General features: G+C 40.0%; 1 protein-coding gene across 4 annotated transcripts in view; it reads right to left on the bottom strand.

The window, feature by feature from the left end:
- Positions 1 to 22,240: 22,240 nt before the first annotated feature.
- MCCC1 (methylcrotonyl-CoA carboxylase subunit 1) overlaps positions 22,241 to 23,742 on the bottom strand; it is a 58,642-nt gene continuing 57,140 nt past the window's right edge. For all 4 annotated transcript variants that reach the window (XM_043473621.1, XM_043473623.1, XM_043473624.1 and 1 more), the window contains 2 exons: positions 23,101 to 23,172; positions 22,241 to 22,607 (listed from right to left, as the gene is read on the bottom strand). In XM_043473621.1, the coding sequence (XP_043329556.1) occupies positions 22,479 to 22,607; positions 23,101 to 23,172 (201 nt within the window). In that variant the 3' untranslated portion in view covers positions 22,241 to 22,478. The remainder of the gene's footprint in view (positions 22,608 to 23,100; positions 23,173 to 23,742) is intronic.

The following is a 23,742-nucleotide window of genomic DNA, read 5'->3' as shown; positions in this document are numbered from 1 at the left end:
GGTTTGGGGCTCTCTTGTCACTGACAAATGTTACCAGTGATGCCAAAGAAGTGACTGCCTGAGACTCTCCCCCACATTCTGAACCATTTGAAGAGGAATCCTTAATTAGGACAAGGGAATAAACCTCAAGGAATGTCCCTAGGAAACTGGATACCATTGTCCTCCTAATAGTAGAGAGCTAACAAAAGCAGTATTCTAGTGGGTCACCCTCTAAATAGGAAAATGGGAATATTCACCAGAGCCAGTCTGTCACCTCAAGGTACATGTGGATCTGTTGATTTTAGCTGCTCCACACTCATGGTAGAGGAATGGACTTGCAGTAACAGCTGAGACTGGAGGGCCAGCAATGGGAAACTGTCTGAGACCATCACTGATGATGTCACAATGCCCTACTGTCCCAAGATGTCCATCCTGGACCTCCCTGCCTGGCTCAGCTTGGTCCCTCCTTCATGGGACTGTGGCTCAGACCAGGTGTCTGTCTGGAACAACTCTGGTCAGTTGCAAAGAGTAAATTCATTGAGATCTTAATGACTGAAACAGTTCTGCAGGTAGTAAGCTAGATGATCCCCTAGAATCCCAGGCATTTATTCCTGGGTACTTTTGGTATCCTCCCCAAGGCATTCTCTGCTGATGATGACAGAGGAAAAGCTGGTATTGAATCAAAACCTTGCTTTTCTGTCTTTATTCAGTGAAGAGCGCATGTCATGCAAATTTCTTTGGGACTTGTTATTCTCAAAATGAAAAGACTGGGTTGAATTATAATGAGATTCTATCAACCCCTAAGTTTGTTTGGTTCCTTTCTGGTAGTCTATTGTGAACTGTCCTGGAAGATCAGGAAAGTAGAGCTTGTCTCATTTATTCATTCATTCATTCATGCATTGTGATATGTATGAAGCACTTACACCAGCACTGCAGTGTCTGACAAATATAATGCAAGCCACAAATGTGAGATATGTATGACATTTAAGTTTTTCTAGTATTGAAAAACTTTTAAAGTGAAAAGAAACAGATTTTTACCTGTTTCGTTTTCAATATTTAACCCAAGATATCTAAGATATCTGCATTTCAACATGTACTCCAAATACTGAGATATTTTACTTTTTTCCATGGTAAGTCTTTGACATCTGATATGTATGTTACACTTAAAGTCATCTTAGTTTAGACCAGTCACATTTGAAGTGCTCTGGTCCAAAGCTGAATGGCTTTGGGCATATGCTGAATGGCTATTGTATCAGTCAGCACTGGCCTAGACAGTGGCTGGCCTGGAGAGGATGCCCAACAAATAGGAGTAGCCAGTGACCTTACTTCCAGGAGATAGATGAAAACCAAAGTAAACCTGGAATATCAATATATAATCAATAATAGTACAAAAATGGGTTCCCTGATGGCTCAGCATTAAAGAATATGCCTACAATGCAGGAGATGAGACGCAGATTCAATCCCTGGGTAGGGAAAATCCCCTGGAGGAGGGCATGGCAACCCACACCAGTATTCTTGCCTGAAAGATCCCACGGAGAGAGGAGCCTGCAAGGCTACAGTCCATAGGGTTACAAGGAGTCAGACACCATTGAGTGACTGAGCACACATGAGCACAAAAATATGTAGCATTTGGGAAGCTAACATAATTCAATTGGAGGGGAAAAAAATTGGCAAGAGACAACAAGAGAAGCCACAGCAATGAGAAGCCCATGTACTCCAACTAGTGAGTAGTCCCTACTTTCTGCAACTAGAGAAAGCCCTTGCACAGCAGTGAAGACCCAGTGTTGCTGTAAATAAATAAATATTTTAGAAAAACATTGGCAAAGGGGTGATAAGAATTCTTCCTTTTTTTTTATTTCGTGTCATAGGCATGTGGGATGTTAGTTCCCCAGCCAAGGATCAAACCCACACTCCTTGAATTGGAAGCTTAGAATCTTAACCACTGGATGGCCAAGGAAGTTCCAAGACTTATTCTTTAAATATGCACCTATATCTGGGATAAATGTTTTTCAGTGTGCATAGAAAAATAGGAAAATCACCTATACACATTTATAAATGTCTACCAAGCAACAATAATCTGCCTGATCCTTGACCATGTCATCCTATTAAATGTAACTTCTGTATTTTTCAATCAAAAGAAGACATATTAAACACTAAAATGCCTTTCACAAGCACTTTAGAATTTTGAGGTGTTTTTCTCAGGGCTACACAGTAAATAAATGCCATTTCCTCTGTTCCCTTCAAGATATGTCACTCTTTTCAAAGAAATTATTTGGGATGGGTGATGAGAGAAGAGTTTGGTGAAAAAGAAAGTTTCTGTGCAAATGTTGTAAAACTTTTAAAAAGTTAATATCAAGGTCAGGCTAGCCCGATAGCACTGTTAAAAAAGAAAAAAAAAAACCAAAAACTGTTAATATTATGAGATTATAATTTTGAAAAAAAATATACAGAAAGAGGAAGTCAGGGAAGGAATCTAAAGATGAAACCCAAATAGGTTAATCTGTCGTGGGAGACCTGGAAACACCCTTTAGGTCATTTGGGACAGGAGATGACAGGGCAAAGTTCTTTAGAGATGAAATGTGACCTAGCCACCCTTAATTGACCACAAGCAAAAGAAAGGAAAATGTGGCTGCAGATCAACTGAGTAATGAATTTTAGAGAATTTGAAGAGGTCCCTTGATTTGGTTGATAGTCTGACCGGGAAGAAGGGTTGGAGGGTGAGGGTTGAGTGGAGGGGAAGCAAGCATGAAGGTCCAGGGTCCAGCCTGACCGGTGAGCTCTAGGCAGGCGTTGGTGACAGCACAATTGGCAGATCAGGTCTGGCTGGAAAGAATAGCCAGAGGGAGGGGTTAGGAGACAGGAAGGGATTATTTTCATTCCTGATCGATAGGATACAGCCGTACAGAGTAACAACAAGCTGTGAAATGTGTAAGAGAACACCTGGCTTGGGCTGGGTGCATGTGACGGGGCCACATACCTTGGGTGAAGTATATGGCCCAGAGCCCAGGTTCTCAGTCCACTACCCTCTGAGTCAGGTGTTTCATTTGTTTGGTTGATCTTGTGGCTGGGAAGTGCCTAAGATTTGACTCCAGTCTTTGAGATGGATGATTCCTCAAAAGAAATCTTGAATAATAGTTATGAAGTGACCTGCAGTTGGAATATTTTCTTTGCGTTATATGAAGTTCTGATCCGTTGTTTTTTTTTTTTTCTCCTCTTTACATTTGTATCTCTCTCATTTTTAATATTTATTTTTATGTATTTACTTGGCTGCACTGCATCTTAGTTGGGGCATCCATGATCTTTGATCTTCATTGCAGCGTGCAGGATCTTTAAGTTGTGGCATGCGGACTCTCAGATGTGGGATCTAGTTCCCTGACCAGGGATCAAATCTGGGTCCCCTGCTCAGGGAGCATGGAGTCTTAGCCACTGGACCATTAACAGAGTCCCTGTAGTTCTCTTTATTTAACAAACTGAGGAGTGGCATCAGCTTTGAAATATTTGAAATAGACCTATGGGATGACATGAAAAAGTCACAGACTAAGACAATAGTGTTCTAGTATGTCTGCATATGACTGAGTATATCATACCTGTCTCCTTTGGGCCTCAGTTCCTCTGACTGGCAAGTTTGGATTAGATAAATTCTTGGTTTCCTTCCAACTTCAAGTCTGAGCTTTGTTCAAAATTTCAGGATATGTAATTGTTCTCAGCATTTATTGAACACCTACATGTCAGCCACAGTATGAAGTGCTAGAAATATAAAGAAAGAACAGTTCCAGCATCATTGCCTACCCACCCCAGGAGCTTAGGATCAGGCACTGTGGAAACAATGAGACTTGAAGAAAGAGTCTTTGGACAGGTTTACAAGCACTGCATCCAGGAAACCCACCAGGATTATGGGTACAAGGGAGGCTGTGTGAAGCAGGAGAGTGTGGGCTTTGAGTTACCTGGATTTGTGCTTGAACCAGACTCTATCACTTATTATAAAGACAATGTTGGCATTTTCCTTAATATGGGATCCAGTTCCTTCATCTCTAAAATATCTACCTCAGAGTATTGTGTGAAAAATCAGTGAGAAAAAGACCACAAATAACAAATGTTGGTGAGGATGTGGAGAAAGGGGACACTCCTACACTGTTGATAGGACTATAGATTGGTGCAACCACTAAAGAAAACAGTATGGAGTTTCCTCAAAACCTAAAAACAACTGCCACATGATCCAGCAATTACACTGCTGGGTACATATCCAAACAGGACAAAAATACTAATTCCAAAAGATACATGCACCCCAGTTTTCACAGCAACATTATCTACAATAGCCAATATATGGAAGCAACCTAAGTGTGCATCTAAAGAAGATGTGAGAGTACACACATGCACATATACACACACTGGAATACTACTCAGCCATAAAAAAAGAGAAATTTTGCCATTTGCAACAACATGGAGTGACACCTGGAAGGTATTACGCTTAGTGAAGTAAGCCAGACAGAGAAAGACAAATACTATATCACTTACATGTGGAATCTAGAAAATAAAGCAGATGAATAAACCTAACAAAAAAAGAAACAGACTTACAGATATTGAGAACAAACTAATGGTTACCAGTGGGGAAAGGGAAGTGGGGAGGGGCAAAATAGGAGTAGGGGATTAAGAGGTACAAACTGCTATGTATAATGTAAATAAATACAAGGATATATGGTAGCTTATTTATATTAATATATTATTTGAATTATTTATATATATATTCATACATATTAAATATATTATATATCATATGCATACATATAATATTGTACATATTATATATATTTAAGCATAGGAATATGGTCAATATTTTATAATAAATTTAAATGGGGTATAATCTGTAAAAAACTTCAAATTACCATGTTGTCCACCTGAAACAAATATAATATTATGAATCAATTATACCTGGCAGGGACATGAAGGGCTTCCACATAAACCAATTGTTTCACCACCTGCCTGCCTGGTGGGCACATGTCTACTTGTCAGCCTCGGGATGCCTCTCATCTCTGGCAAGAGCCAGGGATTGGTCTTACACCAGGAGAACACAGAAACGAAAGAATGGGAGCAAGTATACAAATAAAAGGGCTTCCCAGGTGGTGCTAGTGGTAAAGAACCTACTTGCCAGTACATGAGACATAAGAGATGCAGGTTCAATCTCTGGTCTGGGAACATCCCCTGGAGAAGGGCATGGCAGCCCACTCCAGTATTCTTACCTGAAGACTCTCATGGACAGAGGAGCCTGGCGGGCTACAGTCCATAGGGTCGCAGAGTTGGACATGACTGAAGCAATCCAGTACACACACATGCAAGCAGAAAATTATTTACTAATTCCCACAATGTTATGTGTAATAATGCTTATCAATGAGGAGGAAAATCATCTGAAAGAGTCATACATTATTTGTTTTTTGCTACCAGTTTACTTCTATAGGAGCCTTGAATGATATAGTTCTATGAATTAGAGCTATTACCCCAACTACCATTTGGAAAGATAGCAATATAGATCACAGCACAGACCATTTTCAACATGTAAAAAAATCTAACAAAGTCCAACAGAAATGGTTTAGCTAAAGAAAAGCTCTCTACTGCTAAAATGATTGAAATTCTTTCATTTTAGCTGGGACTGTTTCAGTTCAAAGTAGTAATACATGTTACTCCAAGCTCATTATGAACTGCCTATGTTCTTTCATTGCTTTAAAAAAAAAAGTGGAGAAATTACTTTATGACTTCTTTAAAAATGCATGTTGATAAGGAAAAAAAATGGTTTAACACCAAAAGTCCTCGTTAATAGAAACAATTCAGGAGAATCTAAAAGGGTAGAGTCCCTGGTCAGGGAACTAAGATCTCATATGCTGCCTGGTCCAACTGAAAAAAAGAGTTCATTGTGTATTTGGGGGCAGTTCTCTGGTGGCCAATTGGTTAGAATTCTGGGCTTTCACTGCCTTGACCCGGGTTTGGGGGAGCTAAGATCCTGCAAGCTGCACTTTGTGGCCAAAAAGTAAAAAAAAAAAAAAAAAATTAAACTAATTTAAAAAATGAAAGGGTAAAGAACTTGGGAACCATTAAACTAGATAGCAATAGATATTAGAAACTGACCTTTCAAAATGTTAAAAATTTACTCCCTTCTCATTGATGGGATCTTCATGTGTAATATATATCTAAAATTAAATAATAGTGGCATCTGATTTTCTATTTAGTAACAGTGACTTAAATGATTACAGTCATATAATTCAATGAATTAAGGGGAACAATTTCAACAAAGAGGGAATATAAGAAAAGAAACAGTTTATGAGAGTATACCAAGTTTATACTCCAATTTCAATTTTAGTTCAAAACAATTCAAAAGAAAAGCAAATCACTTTCACCTTGCTTGTAAAAACTGCATAAAATTAAGATTTTTATTTTGTAATTTTCCATTTATTTTACTGGAAGCTTTTTGATTTGGATTTTTGTTGTTGTGTTAGTTGTATACTCTATTGATTAAATCAATACCAATGTCAAGGAAGACAAGAATTGAGATGCTGGCAGATGTTACTGCTTCTAACAGATACTGTATATAAGAGAAGAGCCAACCAGTTTCCATGTTGTGGTTTCAATTAGAGCTCAGAATGAACAAACTCACCCAAGAGAATTTAGGATTCCACTGGCCTTGAGGAAATTCATAAGATGAATCATTTCTGGTTTATTCCAAAATAAACATAGATTTTAAACTTCAGGCAGGAGTCAATTTTCTCACTAACCACACTACTTTGTCAACATCTCCCTCCCAGGTAGCTGCCTCTAAGTAATGCAGGGCAGATGCTGAGACCTGATCATAGGGGTCTGGTCGAGGCCCAGGAGGAAAATGCAGGCAGACTGGCCTGGGGTATGAAGGTGGAGAGGGTGTCAAATGGTATGTTGGATTATTGAGGCTCCAGTCACGTATATATCAAAACATATATAAAAAATAGTGTTTTGATATCACAACAAAGGAAGACTAAATAAGGTATAATAATTTTTTACTGTAAAAATTTTCAAATATATAAAAATACACCAATGGTATAATTGATTCTCATGCAAGCATCACCCAAATTCTACAATTATCATCTCAAGTTCAGCCTTGCATCATCTAACCCTACTTATACTATGGCCTGCATGATTTTGATGCAAGTCTCAGATATTATTATTTCATTTGTATTTTAGTATCTCTAAAAGAAGTGGTCTTTAGGGGAAAAAAAACAATACCAGTAACTCATCTAAAAAAGCAACAATAATTCCTTAATATCATCAAGTAAATGTGTTGTCTTTACATTTCCCTGGAGTGTCTACACATTTTTTAAGAACATAAACTTTACTTAGAAAGTTAATTAACTCAGGTTTATGTTCTTGATTTCCTAATAATTTACTGACTCCTTGAGCAGAGGGACTGTGTCTTATTTATGCCTGCTTCTGAGTGCTTTGCCAATACTTACACCCAGATTTCACAGTAAAGATAATTAATTAAACGTGTAATGAGAACTTTTTATGACTTTCCATGTAAATATATTCAAAGCAGAAAAAAGTAATCACAGCACCTGTCCAGATTTTTGGTACAGGAAATTGAGACAATATAGATCCTCAATTTCTTGAATTAAATTGAAATGAAAATGTTATATTTGACATGAGCAAATGCAAATCTGAAACACCTGACTACTAAAACTCTCTCTTGATAGCTATCACAGTTTCTGACAACCTGAGAAATTAATTGTCTAGAGAGAATCAGTCAGTTTTGGCATGCTATCCATGGTCACCAAATAAAAGTAAGGGAACATCCTTGATAGGAGAAAAATGCATCCTATGAATTTTAATACAAAAATGGAAGGTTTGTCTTGGATTGACTCAAGATAAAGTTTTGAAAATCTATGCACAAGGGATTTTCCCTTTTGTACCATCTCCCCACCTGTTTCCTTTTCACTTCCACACCAGTTCTAGTTCTTTTTTACTGTGGACAAATAAAATATATGAATTTATAGGAAAAACAAGTGAGAGATGTGTATCCTTAAGCATATGATCCTAATAGGAAAAAAGAAAGTTTTGTACATCAAAATAAGTTCTACTTCATTTTATAATAGCAAAATTTTTAAATAAGCTGAATGTCTAAGATGAGGAAAATGGTTATATAAATTATATCCTATTTGATTACCAGGATAACTAAGGGATAATTAACAAGTTTTTAAAGTTAGAATTATGAAGACCATGTACCAAGATGGAAGATGCTTATGATGTATAAGTAAAAACAATCAGGGTTGAAATTTTATGAACATAATGATTTAGATTATGTAAAAAGTGTACCTGTAAATAGAAGGCTGAAAGGAAATACAGTAAAATAATAATAGTGACTCTGCTAGTGTGGGGGAATTATGCATGATTTTAAAAATATATTCCTGGCCTTTCAGTTCAGTTCAGTTCAGTCGCTCAGTCATATCCGACTCTTTGCGACCCCATGAATTGCAGCACGCCAGGCCTCCCTGTCCATCACAAACTCCCGGAGTTTACTCAAACACATGTCCATCGTGTCAGTGATGCCATCCAGCCATCTCATCCTCTGTCATCCCCTTCTCCTCCTGCCCCCAATCCCTCCCAGCATCAGGGTCTTTTCCAATAAGTCAACTGGCCTTTAGAATATGCTAAATAAATAAGTCCTTTTATTTAAAACTAAAAAGAGTATTAAATTTAAATACATTTTCTTCTTATTTCTTTACTTGTCTGCACCAGGTTTAGATTCAGCATTCAGGGTTTTTAATTACAGCGTGCAAATCCTTAATTGCGGCATGTGAGATCTAGTTCCCTGACCAGGATCGAACCCCCTGCATTGGGAGAACAGAGTCTTAGCCCCTGGACCACCAGGGAAGTCCCTGTTTTCTTCTTTTTAAAGTATGTATCCAGCTTATAAATATATAAAACAATTTTTATATTTTTATTTATATATAAAATATAGTAAAAGAGTCAGGTTAACTTTTAAACATGGTGAAATAAAATATAATTTCTTTTTTAAGTTTTACTTCTTTTACTTAAGTATTAAATACTATAAAGCATTTAATAACACAATACCTAGCAGGGATCCTTACACATTAGTGTTTGACATATATTGGCCGAATAGATTCAAAAACGCATTCATTTGTTCATTCATTCAACAAATATTTGTTGATGACCTGCTTCACCCAATGAGTATTTTTGCTGACTTAGAAAAAGCTTAAATTATTTTTTAAATTATGAAATATGCATAAGAATACAGAAACATAAGTGCACTGCTTAACAAGCTGTTGTGAAATGAACCCCCAACCCAGGTTAAGAACCAACATCACCAGCACCCTAGAACACCAACACCTGCCTTCCTGACCCCAACTCCTGCCTGCACCCACTGGTCACCAGGACAGAGGCAGATGTGTAAGGACACTTCGGAAACTCCAGGGCCTCTGCTTCCAATGCCCTGGGCATTTGGGTTTTTTTGTAAAGTTTGCAAAAGTAAACATTTCCTCATCTTTGGTTAAGACCTCTGTGTACTTTCATAGCTAATTTTGTATTCCTCATTTCACATTTTTTTCCTTAGAGTCCCCGCAAATTGTATAAGCTTCAGGACCCTCAAAATCTGAATCTGCCCTTAGACCACTATCTTGACTGTTAGGTATTGTTAGCTTCCAGACGGGTTACAGAGTGTAAAACTGCCATTTCCCCATTTAGAATGTGCCGAATAGTTCTGTGAGCACTACCCCTTGACTACTCTGAGAGCTGCTTAGAGAAGAGAATTGACTGGCCTTTCACAGGAGCATGGTACGCGGAGTGGGTTGGCGTTTCACAGCTGTGGCCCCCTCAGAGCTGGGAATAGATCTCACTTGGCTGTCTGTTCTTCCTGAGACATACTCAGTACATCTCAGTGATGCACAGGAGGACTAGGCCAGCCTGTTACCTCCCGGACTAGTCTTTCTGAGATAGAGTTGCTAACAGACACCTTGTTAGGCACACAGAATATTTGTAACAAACGTGAATAGTTTGCTAACCTTTTGAAAAAATAAAGAGATATCATGTAAAAAGTCGACTTTCTGACTTCTTGTAAGCAGTTTGAAGATGTGCCCACTTCTGGGCCCACATTCCCACCTGACCTGGCACCAGCTGGGTAGAGCTGCAGAACATCTACTTTCCGAGGCCAGACCTCCTCCCTGAACTCCAGTTACTTCACTTACAGGTGTTGTCTGAGTATTTGGTCCCTTTATGCATTTGTACTGACAATCTAAAGTGGTCTCAGTGGTAACAGAATCCACCTGCTAATGCAGAAGATGCTGGTTCGATTCATGGATCAGGAAGATCCACTGGAGAATGAAATGGCAACCCACTCCAGTGTTCTTGCCTGGAGAATCCCATGGACTGAGGAGGCTGGCGGGCTACAGTCCCTGGGGTCGCAATGAGTCAGATACAACTGACTGACTAAGCACTCATGCACAATCCATTACCTTGTATTAATACAAAATCCTTTCTTCGGTGACCTTTAAAAAATAAAATGTAAAGATAAGAAGGAACAAACTCCCCTCAAATACTCCATGATGACTTTTTTGCCAACATTTCCTGAACCCTTTACAATGGTGCTAGCAAGTCACCACCTCAAATGAAGTTAAATTATCTAAATGTACACAGATGAAGAAAATGAGAAACACACAAAGGTTCATCTCAAGTGAAATCGTTTCCTGATCAGAAACAGTAAGAAGCAGCTAAGCATAGCCTTAGATCTGGGCTTACTGAATTTTAAGGTGTATCAAACTCTTACCTGGAGACCTTGTTAAAACACATGGCTGGGTCCCCTTCCCAGAGTTTCTGATTCTGTAGGTGTAGGGTGGGGCTGAGGCTTTGTATTTCTAAGAGGTCCTCAGCTATTGTCCATTCTGCTGGCCTGGCATGCTTTCTGAGAACCACTGAAGCATGCTACTCAAAATGCGATCCCTTGGCTAGGTGCCTGGGAGTCTGTTAGGAACAGAGAATCTCAGGCCCTCTCTAGACCAGTGGGATCAGGATCTGCAGTGGTTTGTAGGAACATTACACAGATGCACTGGACTAACTTGTCACTCCCAAAGCTTCCTGGGGCCTTTGTTAACTATGAAGAATGCCAGTCCTTTCCCTTAGAAATTTATTCAGAAATCTGTTCTTGTCAAGGGCTCCAAGTGATTCTTATCAGGAAAGTTTAGGGAAAATAGACTAATAGCGGTATTAACAAATCCAAAGAAAGAATATATTTAAAAAAAAATAGGAATGAGCAAATGAAAAATTTTTAAGTGGGAAATCCCAGGGGAGGAAATTGGTAGCTTGTCTTCAACCTTTTGGGGCTTTGGAGCCAACAGTATACATTGCTTTTGTGGAGAGAGACACATTAAATTGTCAGGTCTTTTACCATGCAACAAACTCCTTTCTTCTGGGTTCTTGCTCAACAAGAAGCTTCAACATTATGATTTGGCTTCCAAGTGTTTTTCACACCAGGAGAAACACACCAGTCAAATCAATACACATATTCTGATTTGTGACAGGTATATTTCTGTGAATCAAAAAATAATTAAGGTATTGATACATTTTTCTGTGGTTTCTCTTAGTGTCTCTAAGAGATCAAACCACTTTTGTTTTAATAACAAAATTAAATTTCTGGGCACATGTGTATGCTATTCTGTTGGAGGAAGGGACAAATATTTTTGCCCATAGGCAGGGGTTTGTGCTCAGTCGTATCTGATTCTTTGCAACCCCATGGCTCCTCTGTCCATGGGATTTTTCAGGCGAGGATACTGGCGTGGGTTGCCATTTTCTCCTCCAGAGAATCTTCCTGACCCAGCGATTGCAGGCAGATTCTTTACTGGCTGAGCCATCGAAGAAGCCCCTTTGCCTATACAGTTTTCTTATATGTAGATTCCACTGTGTAGTTTTAATATTTTAAATGTTTTCATATATTTAAGCAAGTCAGATTTTTTTTGAAAGGAGAATCACATTAGCAAATAATAAAAGTATGCAAACTAAATAAGAAACAAACATTTTTAAAAGTTAAGAGTTAAAGAAATTGTCTTAAATTTTAATTCTTTCAGTTTTATAAGTGAAATGCTGGACTTGGTGAGTCCTATGTTTTCCCTTAATCTGTTTTCACATTCTCTAGGAAAAGGGTGAAATTCTACCCTTCTGCTTAGAAGACCTAAACTGTTACTGAATCTACCTACATTTTCCCCCAAATGTCAGATGTTTCCAAAGTCCTTTCAAGGATCATAAATCTCGGAGAACTGTGGACCTCATTGCCTCCATCTACTGTCCAATCCCACAGTTTTCAACTGGGAAATTAACAAATTGCTTGTCAATGTTGAAACATGGTATTTCTATTAAGGCTTCAAGTGGATAATCTTATTCTAGAAATGAGGCCATCAGAGGATCCGTTTGTTTGGAGGATATTTTAATGTTAACCCCCATTCGGAATAGAATAGTTTTTATTTCCAAGGTTTCAATTCCACCTTAAGTTACACTGAGTTTTTAAAGGCATCTGGCCAGTTGCATGACTGGGATCCTCTGGTCAAGCAAACATGAGGGCCCTGGTACCATTAAGTTCTCTGGGTGGAGATTTGAAAGCATGAAAAAATACTCAGCCAAGGAGGAAAGGTTTTCAGAAAATGGGTAAGAGTGTAACTGTGCAAGACCCTATGGGCACTTCGGGGGACAGACTCCTCTCCCATATCCTCTGCTTTACTCCTCTCTGGAGTACCTAGATAGTAGTGTCTGAGGCACATTTCCTGAGTTATTTTACATTGTAAAAGTCAGTTCAGTTGCTCAGTCCTGTCTGACTCTGTGACCCCATTGACTGCAGCACACCAGGCCTCCCTGTCCAACACCAACTCCCAGAGTTTACTCAAACTCATGTCCGTCACGTCGGTGATGCCATCCAACCATCTCATCCTCTGTCATCCCCTTCTCCTCCTGCCTTCAATCTTTCCCAGCATCAGGGTCTTTTCCAACTAGTCAGTTCTTCACATCAGGTGGCCAAAGTATTGGAGTTTCAGCTTCAGCATCAGTCCTTCCAATGAATACTCAGGACTAATTTCTTTTAGAATGGACTGGTTGGATCTCCTTGCAGTCCAAGGGACTCTCAACAGTCTTCTCCAACACCACAGTTCAAAAGCATCAATTCTTTAGCACTCTGCTTTCTTTATAGCCCAACTCTCACATCCATACATGATTACTGGAAAAACCATAGCTGTGACTAGACGGACCTTTGTTGGCAAAGTAATGTCTCTGCTTTTTAATATACTGTCTAGGTTGGTCATAACTTTTCTTCCAAGGAGCAAGCATCTTTTAATTTCATGGCTGCAGTCACCATCTGCTGTGATTTTGGAGCCCAAAAAAATAAAGTCTGTCACTCTTTCCACTGTTTCCCCATCTATTTGCCTTGAAGTGATGGGACTAGATGCCATGATCTTAGTTTTCTGAATGTTGAGCTTTAAGACAATTTTTTCACTCTCCTCTTTCACTTTCATCAAGAGGCTCTTTAGTTCTTCGCTTTCTGCCATAAGGGTGGTGTCATCTGCCTATGTGAGGTTGTTGATATTTGTTCTGGCAATTTTGATTCCAGCTTGTGCTTCATCCAGCCTGGCATTTCTCATGATGTACTCTGCATATAAGTTAAATAGGTGATGTATTCCTTTCCTGATTTGGAACCAGTCTGTTGTTCCATGTCCAGTTCTAACTGTTGCTTCTTGACCTTCATACAGATTTCTCAGGAGGAGGAAACCCTTCAGGGAGCTTTAAATTGGCACCTTTACAATAAATGCTGAGCTTTCCTTCACTGCAAACCAGTGTCAGTAGATTAACTTTACTGCAAATTGACGAGCAGACCCCAGTTTGGTGTGGTAATAAGGGGAATGTAAGTTTTTGATGAACAAAACTGCTAACCCACCCCACTCCCCCAGAAGATAGCATTATATAGTTAACAAAGAATTTTGGAACGAAAAGTCTTGGTTTCAGTTTTGGTCCCAACAACTACTGAAAATATGATTGTGTTGAAGTTTCTCATCATCTCAGTCCCTTCAAATTTTTATGAGGATAATAGTGGTGATGTGAGAGTTGGACCATAAAGTAGGTTGAGCGCCAAAAAATTGATGCTTTTGAACTGTGGTGTTTGAGAAGACTTTTGAGAGTCCCGTGGACTGCAAGGAGATAAAACCAGTCAATCCTAAAGGAAACCAACCCTGAATATTCATTGGAAGGAATGATGCTGAAGCTGAAGCTCCAATGCTCTGGCCACCTGATCGAAGAGCCAACTCATCGTAAAAGACCCTGATGCTGGGAAAGATTGATGGCGGGAGGAGAAGGGGACGACAGAGGATGAGATGGCTGGATGGCATCACCAACTTATTGGACATGAGTTTGAGCAAGCTCCAGGAGATGGTGAAGGACAGGGAAGCCTGGCGTGCTGTAGTCAATGGGGTTGCAAAGAGTTGGACACGACTGACTGACTGAACAACAACAAAACAGTGGCGGTACCTCTCGGTGATGAAATGTCACTACATCCTAAAATGGGCTTTATAAATGTGAGTTGTTACTTGTGGGCACAGTAATAATACCTTCAACTATTTGGTGTTTTTAACTTAATTTTTCAATACTTCATTATTAGTCTTTGACCCAGCAATTCACTTCTGGGAATTTATCCTAACAGATATAATTGAGTACGGGAAAAAAAGATATTGTCACATTATTCACTGCAGCACTTCTTAATAATGCTAAAATGTTGAAAACAACCTAGATGCCTGCCAATAAGCATCTGGTTGAATAAATTATATCCATTTGGTGGAACAAATGGAATACCATGCAGCTGTAAAAATAAGGAAACTCCCTATATTTGGTTAAGGAAGGCTCTCTAACACACATGACTAAATAAAAAAGCTAAGTGCAGAACTTGACTTTTACTGTAGAAGAGAGGAATAAAGGGAAAGCAGTCAATAAACAGTTGTCAACAGAGTGCTCCTCAAGGGAATGTACCTAACAATCTGATATATATCTTTGAGTTGTTTGCAGGAACTCTGGTCCTCACCCAGGTGATCCCAGACTAGTTGGAATCTAGGGAATGATGATGTTGACCTTTTCTGACCCTCATGACTTCAATTAACTAAAGCTTGGCCTGTCAATCTTTGCTCCAGTTCTATGCTGAAACTGCTCCGGCCCCTTCGTGAATAATGCATATACCACATAAGCCCCTTCATGCGTATGTAGTACACTGTTAGCTTAAAAATTCCCCAGGGACTTCCTTGGAGCTCCAGTGGTTAACACTTCATCTTCTAATGCACGGGGTGCAGGTTCGATCCCTGGTAGGGGAACTAAGATCCCACATGGCTCACATCCAAAAAACCAAAACATAAAACTGAAGCGATATTGTAACAAATGCAGCAAAGACTTTAAAAATGGTCCACATTAAAAAAAAATTTTTCCCCAATTTTGTTGTTTGGGAGAGACACTGTTTTGGGAGAGATCCTGGTGGTCTCCTTAGTTGCTGAAAGTGAAAAATCCTTCCTTCTCCCAGTCTCTGGCTTGGTTGTATCTTTTGGAGGTGAACTCCATTTTCAGGTAATAAAGGATACACAACAAACAATAGTGGTTAACTAGGGAATTTCCTGGTGGTCCACTGGTTAGGATCTACTCTTTCACTACCCAGGGCACAGATTTGATCCTGCAAGGTAAGTAGTGCAGCCAAAAAAGAAAAAGTAGTGGCTACTACTGGTAGAGGTGACGGGGCTGTGTGGGTGGGAAGGAGATTTTCACTGTATATCTTTTAATATATATTCTTGGATTTTGAAGCATGGGAATATATCCAGTTCAGTTCAGTCACTCAGTCATGTCCAGCTCTTTGCAATCCCATAGACTGCAGCATGCCAGGCTTCCCTGTCCATTACCAGCTCCTGGAGCCTACCCAAACTCATGTCCATCACGTCGGTGATGCCATCCAACCATCTCATCCTCTGTCATCCCCTTCTCCCACCTTCAAATCTTTCCCAGCATCAGGGTCTTTTCAAATGAGTCGGTTCTTTGCATCAGGTGGTCAAAGTACTGGAGTTTCAGCTTCAGCATCAGCCCTTCCAATGAATATTCAGGACTGATTTCCTTTAGGATGGACTGGTTGGATCTCCTTGCAGTCCAAGGGACTCTCAACAGTCTTCTCCAACACCACAGTTCAAAAGAATCAATTCTTTAGCACTCTGCTTTCTTTATAGTCCAACTCTCACATCCATACATGATTACTGGAAAAACCATAGCTGTGACTAGACGGACCTTTGTTGGCAAAGTAATGTCTCTGCTTTTTATATGCTGTCTAGGTTGGTCATAACTTTTCTTCCAAGGAGCAAGCATCTTTTAATTTCATGGCTGCAGTCACCATCTGCTGTGATTTTGGAGCCCAAAAAAATAAAGTCTGTCACTCTTTCCACTGTTTCCCCATCTATTTGCCTTGAAGTGATGGGACTAGATGCCATGATCTTAGTTTTCTGAATGTTGAGCTTTAAGACAATTTTTTCACTCTCCTCTTTCACTTTCATCAAGAGGCTCTTTAGTTCTTTGCTTTCTGCCATAAGGGTGGTGTCATCTGCCTATCTGAGGTTGTTGATATTTGTTCTGGCAATCTTGATTCCAGCTTGTGCTTCATCCAGCCTGGCATTTCTCATGATGTACTCTGCATATAAGTTAAATAGGCAGAGTGACAATACACAGCCTTGATGTATTCCTTTCCTGATTGGAATCAGTCTGTTGTTCCATGTCTAGTTCTAACTGTTGCTTCTTGACCTGCATACAGATTTTTCCACAGTTTCTTGTGATCCACACAGTCAGAGGCTTTGGCATAGTTAATAAAGCAAAAGTAGATGTTCCAAAATTAAATATTTATTTGAGAAGAGACTAATAATATTTACATGGCTGAGGAACTAAAGATCTATCTATGGCTTATCTTGCGTATACGATAGCAAGGAATGACTTCAGCAGGGGTCAGTTCTGGGAGAGGAGCAGGGAAGGTCAAGGGCAACTGTGGGTGAGAAGTCTGTTTAGACGGAGACATCAAAAAAGGAAGCTCTGTGTGTGGCCAAATATGTAACAGGAACAAACTTAGGCAGGTGCCAGTCTGCATGAAAATTAACACGAAGCCTGCTTTCAGTAATGGAGAAAACCATATGGCTTTTATGATATAGGAGGTAATGAAAAAGGAATAAAAACAATTGGGAAGACAGAGACATCCCAGGTTACCTTTGTTGTTGTTAGTGATTTTGAAAATTTTTTTCTGGTGGTGGGAGTGGTGTATGTGGAATGAGAGTTATTTCAAATGTAATCAAAGGGTTTAGGAAAATGCTAACCAGCAGTGGTAAGAACAGAGAATGTTAGCCTTCTTGGGAGGGAGGAAGTTACATACAGGCTGTGGCTGGAGGCTTCAGGGAGGGCAACTCAGTGCAGGAGACTGAGTCCGAACTAGAGGCACCAAGTCATTCTGCTTCCTGGAATCCAGTAGGTGGGGAGACAAATGTCAGGTTGACAGGGTAATCATTGGTATCAGGGCTATGATATCTGCTAATGGTCCAGGCACTCGCAGAAGAAATAGTGTCTCCAGGGTTACTCACAGGGTGTGGGGGTGGATAGGCAAGACTGCTCGTACCCAGCCAGAGACTGAGAGTTGTGAGCAGGGCCTCCTGGGATGCCCTATACTGAGTACAGTCTAACTTATACTCGGAGACTCAGACTCTGAGTCTACCCAGACTCTGAATTAGTAGTTAGACTACTAATCCCAAGGCTGCAGCTCCCTGGGGCCAGCCCTCAGGGAGCAGGGTGTCATTAGCAGGAAGGGACTAATGACCCAAGACTCCCTGCTCTGGGCTTGGAGCAAAGTACTTGGGGACAGCCATCTCCTCCAGTCTCACCATGCAGTTTAAATCACATTTTCCTCTTCCTGGGTATTTTGAAGCTTAGTGTGAATATCTACGAGTGCTTTTTGAGATCCTCCGATGAAAGGTGCAACAGAAATGCAAAGTATTACTATCAACACTGTAAATATTTTAACGGCAACAGCAGAAGTGCTATGTGTAGGCAGAAGATAGATGCACATTCCGACACCCAATATTCCTAAGGGAACCACTGGGGAGTCAAAAATGGTATTTGTGCAAGAGAAGAGAAGCCAGTGATAGTGGGGGAAAAAAAGATAGTTGAATTAAGTAAGAGCCCTCTCTACAATGCTGCCCAGTGGAATGGTAATGCCCACTCAAACAGGCTTCAGCCAGATACCATGATTTCCCCTCCAAGTATCAGCCACAAACATGAGTGACAACTGATGCGGACGGTGGAGCAGGTCCAGGCCCAGCCTTTGCGCAAGAGGCAAGCTGCTTCTGGAAGCACTGTTGTCCCATTAGCAGGCAGACAGGCTCTGGGACAAGCCAGCCTGGCAGCTGACTGTTGTAGAGGGAGGGGCTGATGGAGGCTTCCCCTGATAGCACCAATCTGCCTGAGGTCGACAGGTGCCTGGCTGACCCTGGAGCGGGCTAGAGCTGAGGGAGTGGGGAGAGGGGACAGAGTGGTGCATGACCAGGCAGGATTTTTCCTCCACCACAGGTCCTGGGAATTTTTCTGGCAAGAATAACCAGCTGGGCTTAATTTAGTGCAGTTTCTTAATTGCTCTTACGCAGTAACTGAAGTTAGAAATTACTAATAACTGCCAGGTGAGTATAAATGATGTTTCAAGCCCAGTGCTATAGTCAGCCTCTATATTTTCTCATTTAATCTTCACAACAACTCTGGGAGGTAGTGCTACTACCCTCATTCACAGGCAGAGCTCAGAGAAGTTGAAGGACATGCCCAAGATACTACAGTAAGTAGTCAGGCTAGGACCTGAATGCAGGAACTGTCACTCCAAAGCTGTTTTGTCTACAACGCTATATGTCTTCCTCAGTGGTTAAAAAGCAACCATCAGGGCTCTGAAATTTTGTTTTGTTATTATAGTCCTAAAACACTGCATCCAGAATGTTATGGTCAAAGATAAGGTAGCAAACAGCTTTCTTCCAACTAACAATATGGCTCAGGTTTTGATCCACGCCTACAAATGGATCTTATCCAAAAAAGAGCTACTTTGAAGTCAAGGAGACATGAACATGGACCCCCCACCCCGGCCAGGCTTCCATATTTGGTGCCTCTTTCGGACTCACTGTCTCCAGCCTCTTTCCACTTTCCAATCTATATTCCAGACCGTGGCCAGAAATAACTCTGAAAAACCTGTCTGTTTGAAAATCTCCAGGGCTCCCAACTGTGTTCAGAATAGAGCCCGTCCCCGATGGGCAGCCCTGCTCGGCCACGCCCACCGTGGCCCAGCCCCTGCTGGATCACCCTGTGCCCCAGTGTGCACCTTCACACCTCGCTGTTATTATTAGCCCTGCTAGTTCCTTTCCCTGCAATGGCCTGGTCTTACCTTCTTTCTGCGTCTGGCAAATGGCTTTCCTCCAAAGGCTGGTTCAAATGTCACTGCTGCTCCCTCAGCTTCCTGACCCAAAGTAGAATTTATTACTCCAGTCGCTTGACCCTCCCCCCTGAGGGCACCTGGTGCCCAAGCATATTATACTACTTACCATCAATTACAGTACATTACTGGATACAGCTGGATCTTGTTTCCCGTTAATTGAGGCAAGGGCAAAAACCATTTCTTACCATCTTTGCTTTCAGAGGCCCGGGTATACAGCAAATGCCCTAGTGTTTTAGAAGAAATAGATGTAGTCATGTGCAAAGGAAATACTCACACAGCACCACAGCAGTGATCTCAAAGAATGTCTCCAGTTTATGGGTAACTGGGGTAGCTGGCTTCCAATTCCTTCTCTACACATCATTACTTGTGATCCACAGAGCTCCTCCACCATGAAATAGAAAAGAACTTGTGCCCCTGAAGGGTATGAAGGGGGCCATACAGCAACCCCAAATTTCTACCAAAGCACCTTTGCTCTTCCCTCTCGTCAAAATAGAAAGTTTTGTTTACACAAGGGAAAAGGCTGTGTTGCTAAAAGTATAGTTAAAAGCACTGGTTTAGGATATTCCCTGGCTGTCCGGTGATTAGGACTCAATGCTTTCATTGCTGAGAGTGCTGTGGCACCACCAAAAAAAGCCCTGGTTTTTATGGTCTCTTCCTTTACTTCCTCATGACTATCTGTAAGCATCTCTTCCTAACTGGTTTTCCAGCCTCTAGTCCTTTTCTCTTCCATCCAACTTGCAAATTACTGCCAGAATAAATTTTCTAAAATATTACTTGAATCATATGTAATGTATGTGATCAACCAAACATCCAGCCGTACAACTAGGACACTAAACAGTAACCTGCATCTACCTGTACATACTTCATACATGTCAACCCCTTGCTTAATTACCTGGAGCTAATCACTGTCTTAATTTTTAATTCTACTTTTTAAAGAATGTTTTATTAAAGGGGAAATGGTGGGGGAGGGGTAAACTAGGAGCATGGGATTAACAGATATAAACTACTGTACATAAAATAGATAAGGACTTACTGTATAATACAGGGAACTATATTTGATAATCTGTAATAACCTATAATGGGAAACAATCTGAAAATAATAGATATAAAACTGAACCACTTTGCTGTATACCCGAAACTAACACATTATAAATCAACCATACCTTAACAAAAAAATATAGTTTTATTATATATACATATGAATATAGTTGATTTTGCAAATCTGTAAAGATAGTACCATACTGTGTATATCTCCTGGTACATGCTATTTCACTATTATGAATTCAAGATTCATCCATGTTGATGCTCTTAACTTGTTTATTTTGCTGTTACATAGTATTCCACTGTGTGCCATACCAGTGATTTATTCCTTCTCCTGCCAACCAACTCGGATCCTTTCCAACGCTTTGCTATTACGGGTAACGTGGCTATCAACATTCTTGGTGCACAAGTGTGTTTGTGCATTTCTGAACTGGGATGTTAGGTCATAAGGTATACAAATGTTCACCCTTATAAAATAATGTCAAAGTTTTTTTTTTAAACAGACTCTAATAAACCAGATAAAATTTTCCAAAATCACTGCTTTCCCTGCTGAAAAATAATTCAGTGGATAACTACAACTTGCAAGATAAAATCTAAACCTGTCATTCCATGCCAGTTACCTTCTGGTCCCAACCTAAATTTCATACTTTATCTCTTATTGTCCCTACTCGCCCATCCAAGCACCTCCCTCTCCAGTTGGGCAGATTTGCTCCTGAATATACCCAACTTGCTCATTTTCAAGTGTGGGCTCTGCTCCTTCCTTTCTAGTGTATAATTTCCATGCACTCCTGCTACTGCCCTTGGGTTCTCCTTCCTTAAAAAAAACCTACCCTGAGCACACCTGCCCACTGAAGTCTCTTCCCCCAGCTCCTGAAGACCTGTATTCTGCACATCATATGCCATCAACCTTCACCCAGACCCACATCTTAGTGTATTGAGTTTCCTGCTGCCTTGTTGGAAAAATGGATGTTCTAACTACTGTGTGATCAGATTTACTTGGGAACTCAGCATTTCCAAATTTAGTATCTAGTACCTTTCTCACCATTCTCTTGACAATGGAATTACTTAATTTTGGATCTGATTGTTTTCCACATGACGTTTCACATGATTATCTTATTTTCCCAATTAGGTCATCAGCATTTTAAAGTACAAAGACCATATTTTAAAATTTCATTGTAGTCTCTACAACATTTAATGCAGTCTCATCTGTGCAGCAAGAACTCAATTCAACAAATATTTAACACTTCAGAAGATACCTGAAAATGCAGAGGCTTGAAAGTGTGTTTCTAGAAAAATTATATTCTAGCATACAATTTAAATATTATATATACGTGCATAAAATACATATACACAAAAGCTTAAGTGTGTCTATATACATTTGTACAAGCTTAGCAAGTACAATAAAGGCAAAGTGGTCTGGATAGAAACTTTCCAATCACAAAAACAAGAAACAAATAACAACCAAGCCTTTAAACTGCCTAAGAAGTTACTCTTTGGCAAAAAACTCTTAGGTTGAGTTTAGTGCTATGGCATCTGTCTCTGAAATATGTTAATATTCATTTTTCTCATGACTGTGATCGGGAGATAACTCATTCAGTTATGTGACCTTTTCTCTCTCAGTTCTCTTTTCATCAAGTTGCTGCACACCTGCCTAAAAACAATACATGGTAAAATATTTGAGGCAGAAACAAACCATACTGTCTCCCAATTTTAAAAGTATACTTTAATTTTATTAGTATGAAATATTTTGAGAGAATTTATTGTATTTGTGACCCAAGTACATGATTTTTAAACATGAAAGGGTTTTAAGTAGAATCATACAATCATTTAGTAAAAGTGCTAGTCGTCAGATCCCGAGAAAAGCAGGAAGGCACTTTCTCTTTTTGGTGTGGATACTGTACTGAGCATGTTGCTTAACTGGCTGTTTATTTGATGGAGTTTAATCTGCTTCCCTTTTGTCAGAGTCTTCCTCCTCGAACTCGACTAACTGAGCGTGTCTGTTCGCCTGAGAACCTTCTCCGTAGAATACCTTCTTGATCGTGCCATCCTTTGGTGCCTTTATGGTATGCTGTAGAGACACAAGGCATGACGGACAATGGCTGTGATACTAACGAGGGTTGAGCACACACCAAGTCAAGACACAGGAAGAGTGAAAAATGAAGTCAGCTGCTTTGATGTTTCGTCATGTATCAATGCTTCCTGACCTTTCTCACATCACAGCACACTGAGAAAATAAAAACATGTTTATGGTGCACTTGGGGGTTGAGAGGAGTCATTACCTTGATACACCTGTAAACCGTTCAAGGTCAGTAATTGGGAAGCTCTGGATTAGCTAGTAATTCTCAGCCCAAGCTTCACAGTAGACTCTCAGCTGGGAAGCTTTTAAAAACTACTGATCCTTGGGCTCCCCTACAGGAAACCCCAAATCAACTGGGCTGGGGAAGGACTTTTTTCCCCCTGATATTTAAAATGGTCTTAACTTACAAAATAAAACAAAAGAAAAATTGGGACTGATAGCTCCCAAAGTTTACTTGGCAAGTGAACCCATGAATTTCACTTACTTCCATCTTCATGGCAATCATAACCATCAGAGAGTCTCCAGCTTTTACTCTGTCTCCAGCTTTCACAAACACCTAGAGATTCAGAGTGACAGGTTAATATTTAAAAACACAGAGGTCCTTTGTGATGGTCCACATGTGGTCTGAAAACCAGGTAAATTATACACCTGATTTGTGGTGCACAGAGTTGGTATATAAACGTACAGAGAAGTATGTGTCTATGTGCTTGTCTTGTCCGCCTTTTTTTTTTTCCCTTTTTAAGAGATTGAAGGTTTGTGGCAACTTCATCAAGCCAAGACTATGGGTGCCATTTTCCCAATAGCATTTGCTCACTTTGTGCCTCAGTGTCACATTTTGGTAATTCTTGCAATATTTCAATATTCCTCCACCAGTAAAAAGATTATAACTTACTGAGATCAGTGATGATGGTTAGCATTTCTCAGCAATAAAGATTTTTAAAAAATTTTTATTTTATATTGGCGTATAGTTGATTTACAATGTTGTGTTAGTTTCAGGTGTGTAGCAAAGTGATTCAGTTACACATATATCTAAGTATTTTTTAATTACGGTATGTACATTGTTTTTTTTTCTAGACATGATGCTATCGCACACTTGACACACTACAGTGTAATCATAACTTTTATA

This window comes from Cervus canadensis, chromosome 7 (genome assembly GCF_019320065.1).
Source record: "Cervus canadensis isolate Bull #8, Minnesota chromosome 7, ASM1932006v1, whole genome shotgun sequence".
In the NCBI taxonomy this organism is placed as follows: domain Eukaryota; kingdom Metazoa; phylum Chordata; class Mammalia; order Artiodactyla; family Cervidae; genus Cervus; species Cervus canadensis.
Note: the sequence above shows the minus strand (reverse complement) of the source record. Positions and strands in the feature narration are given on the sequence as shown.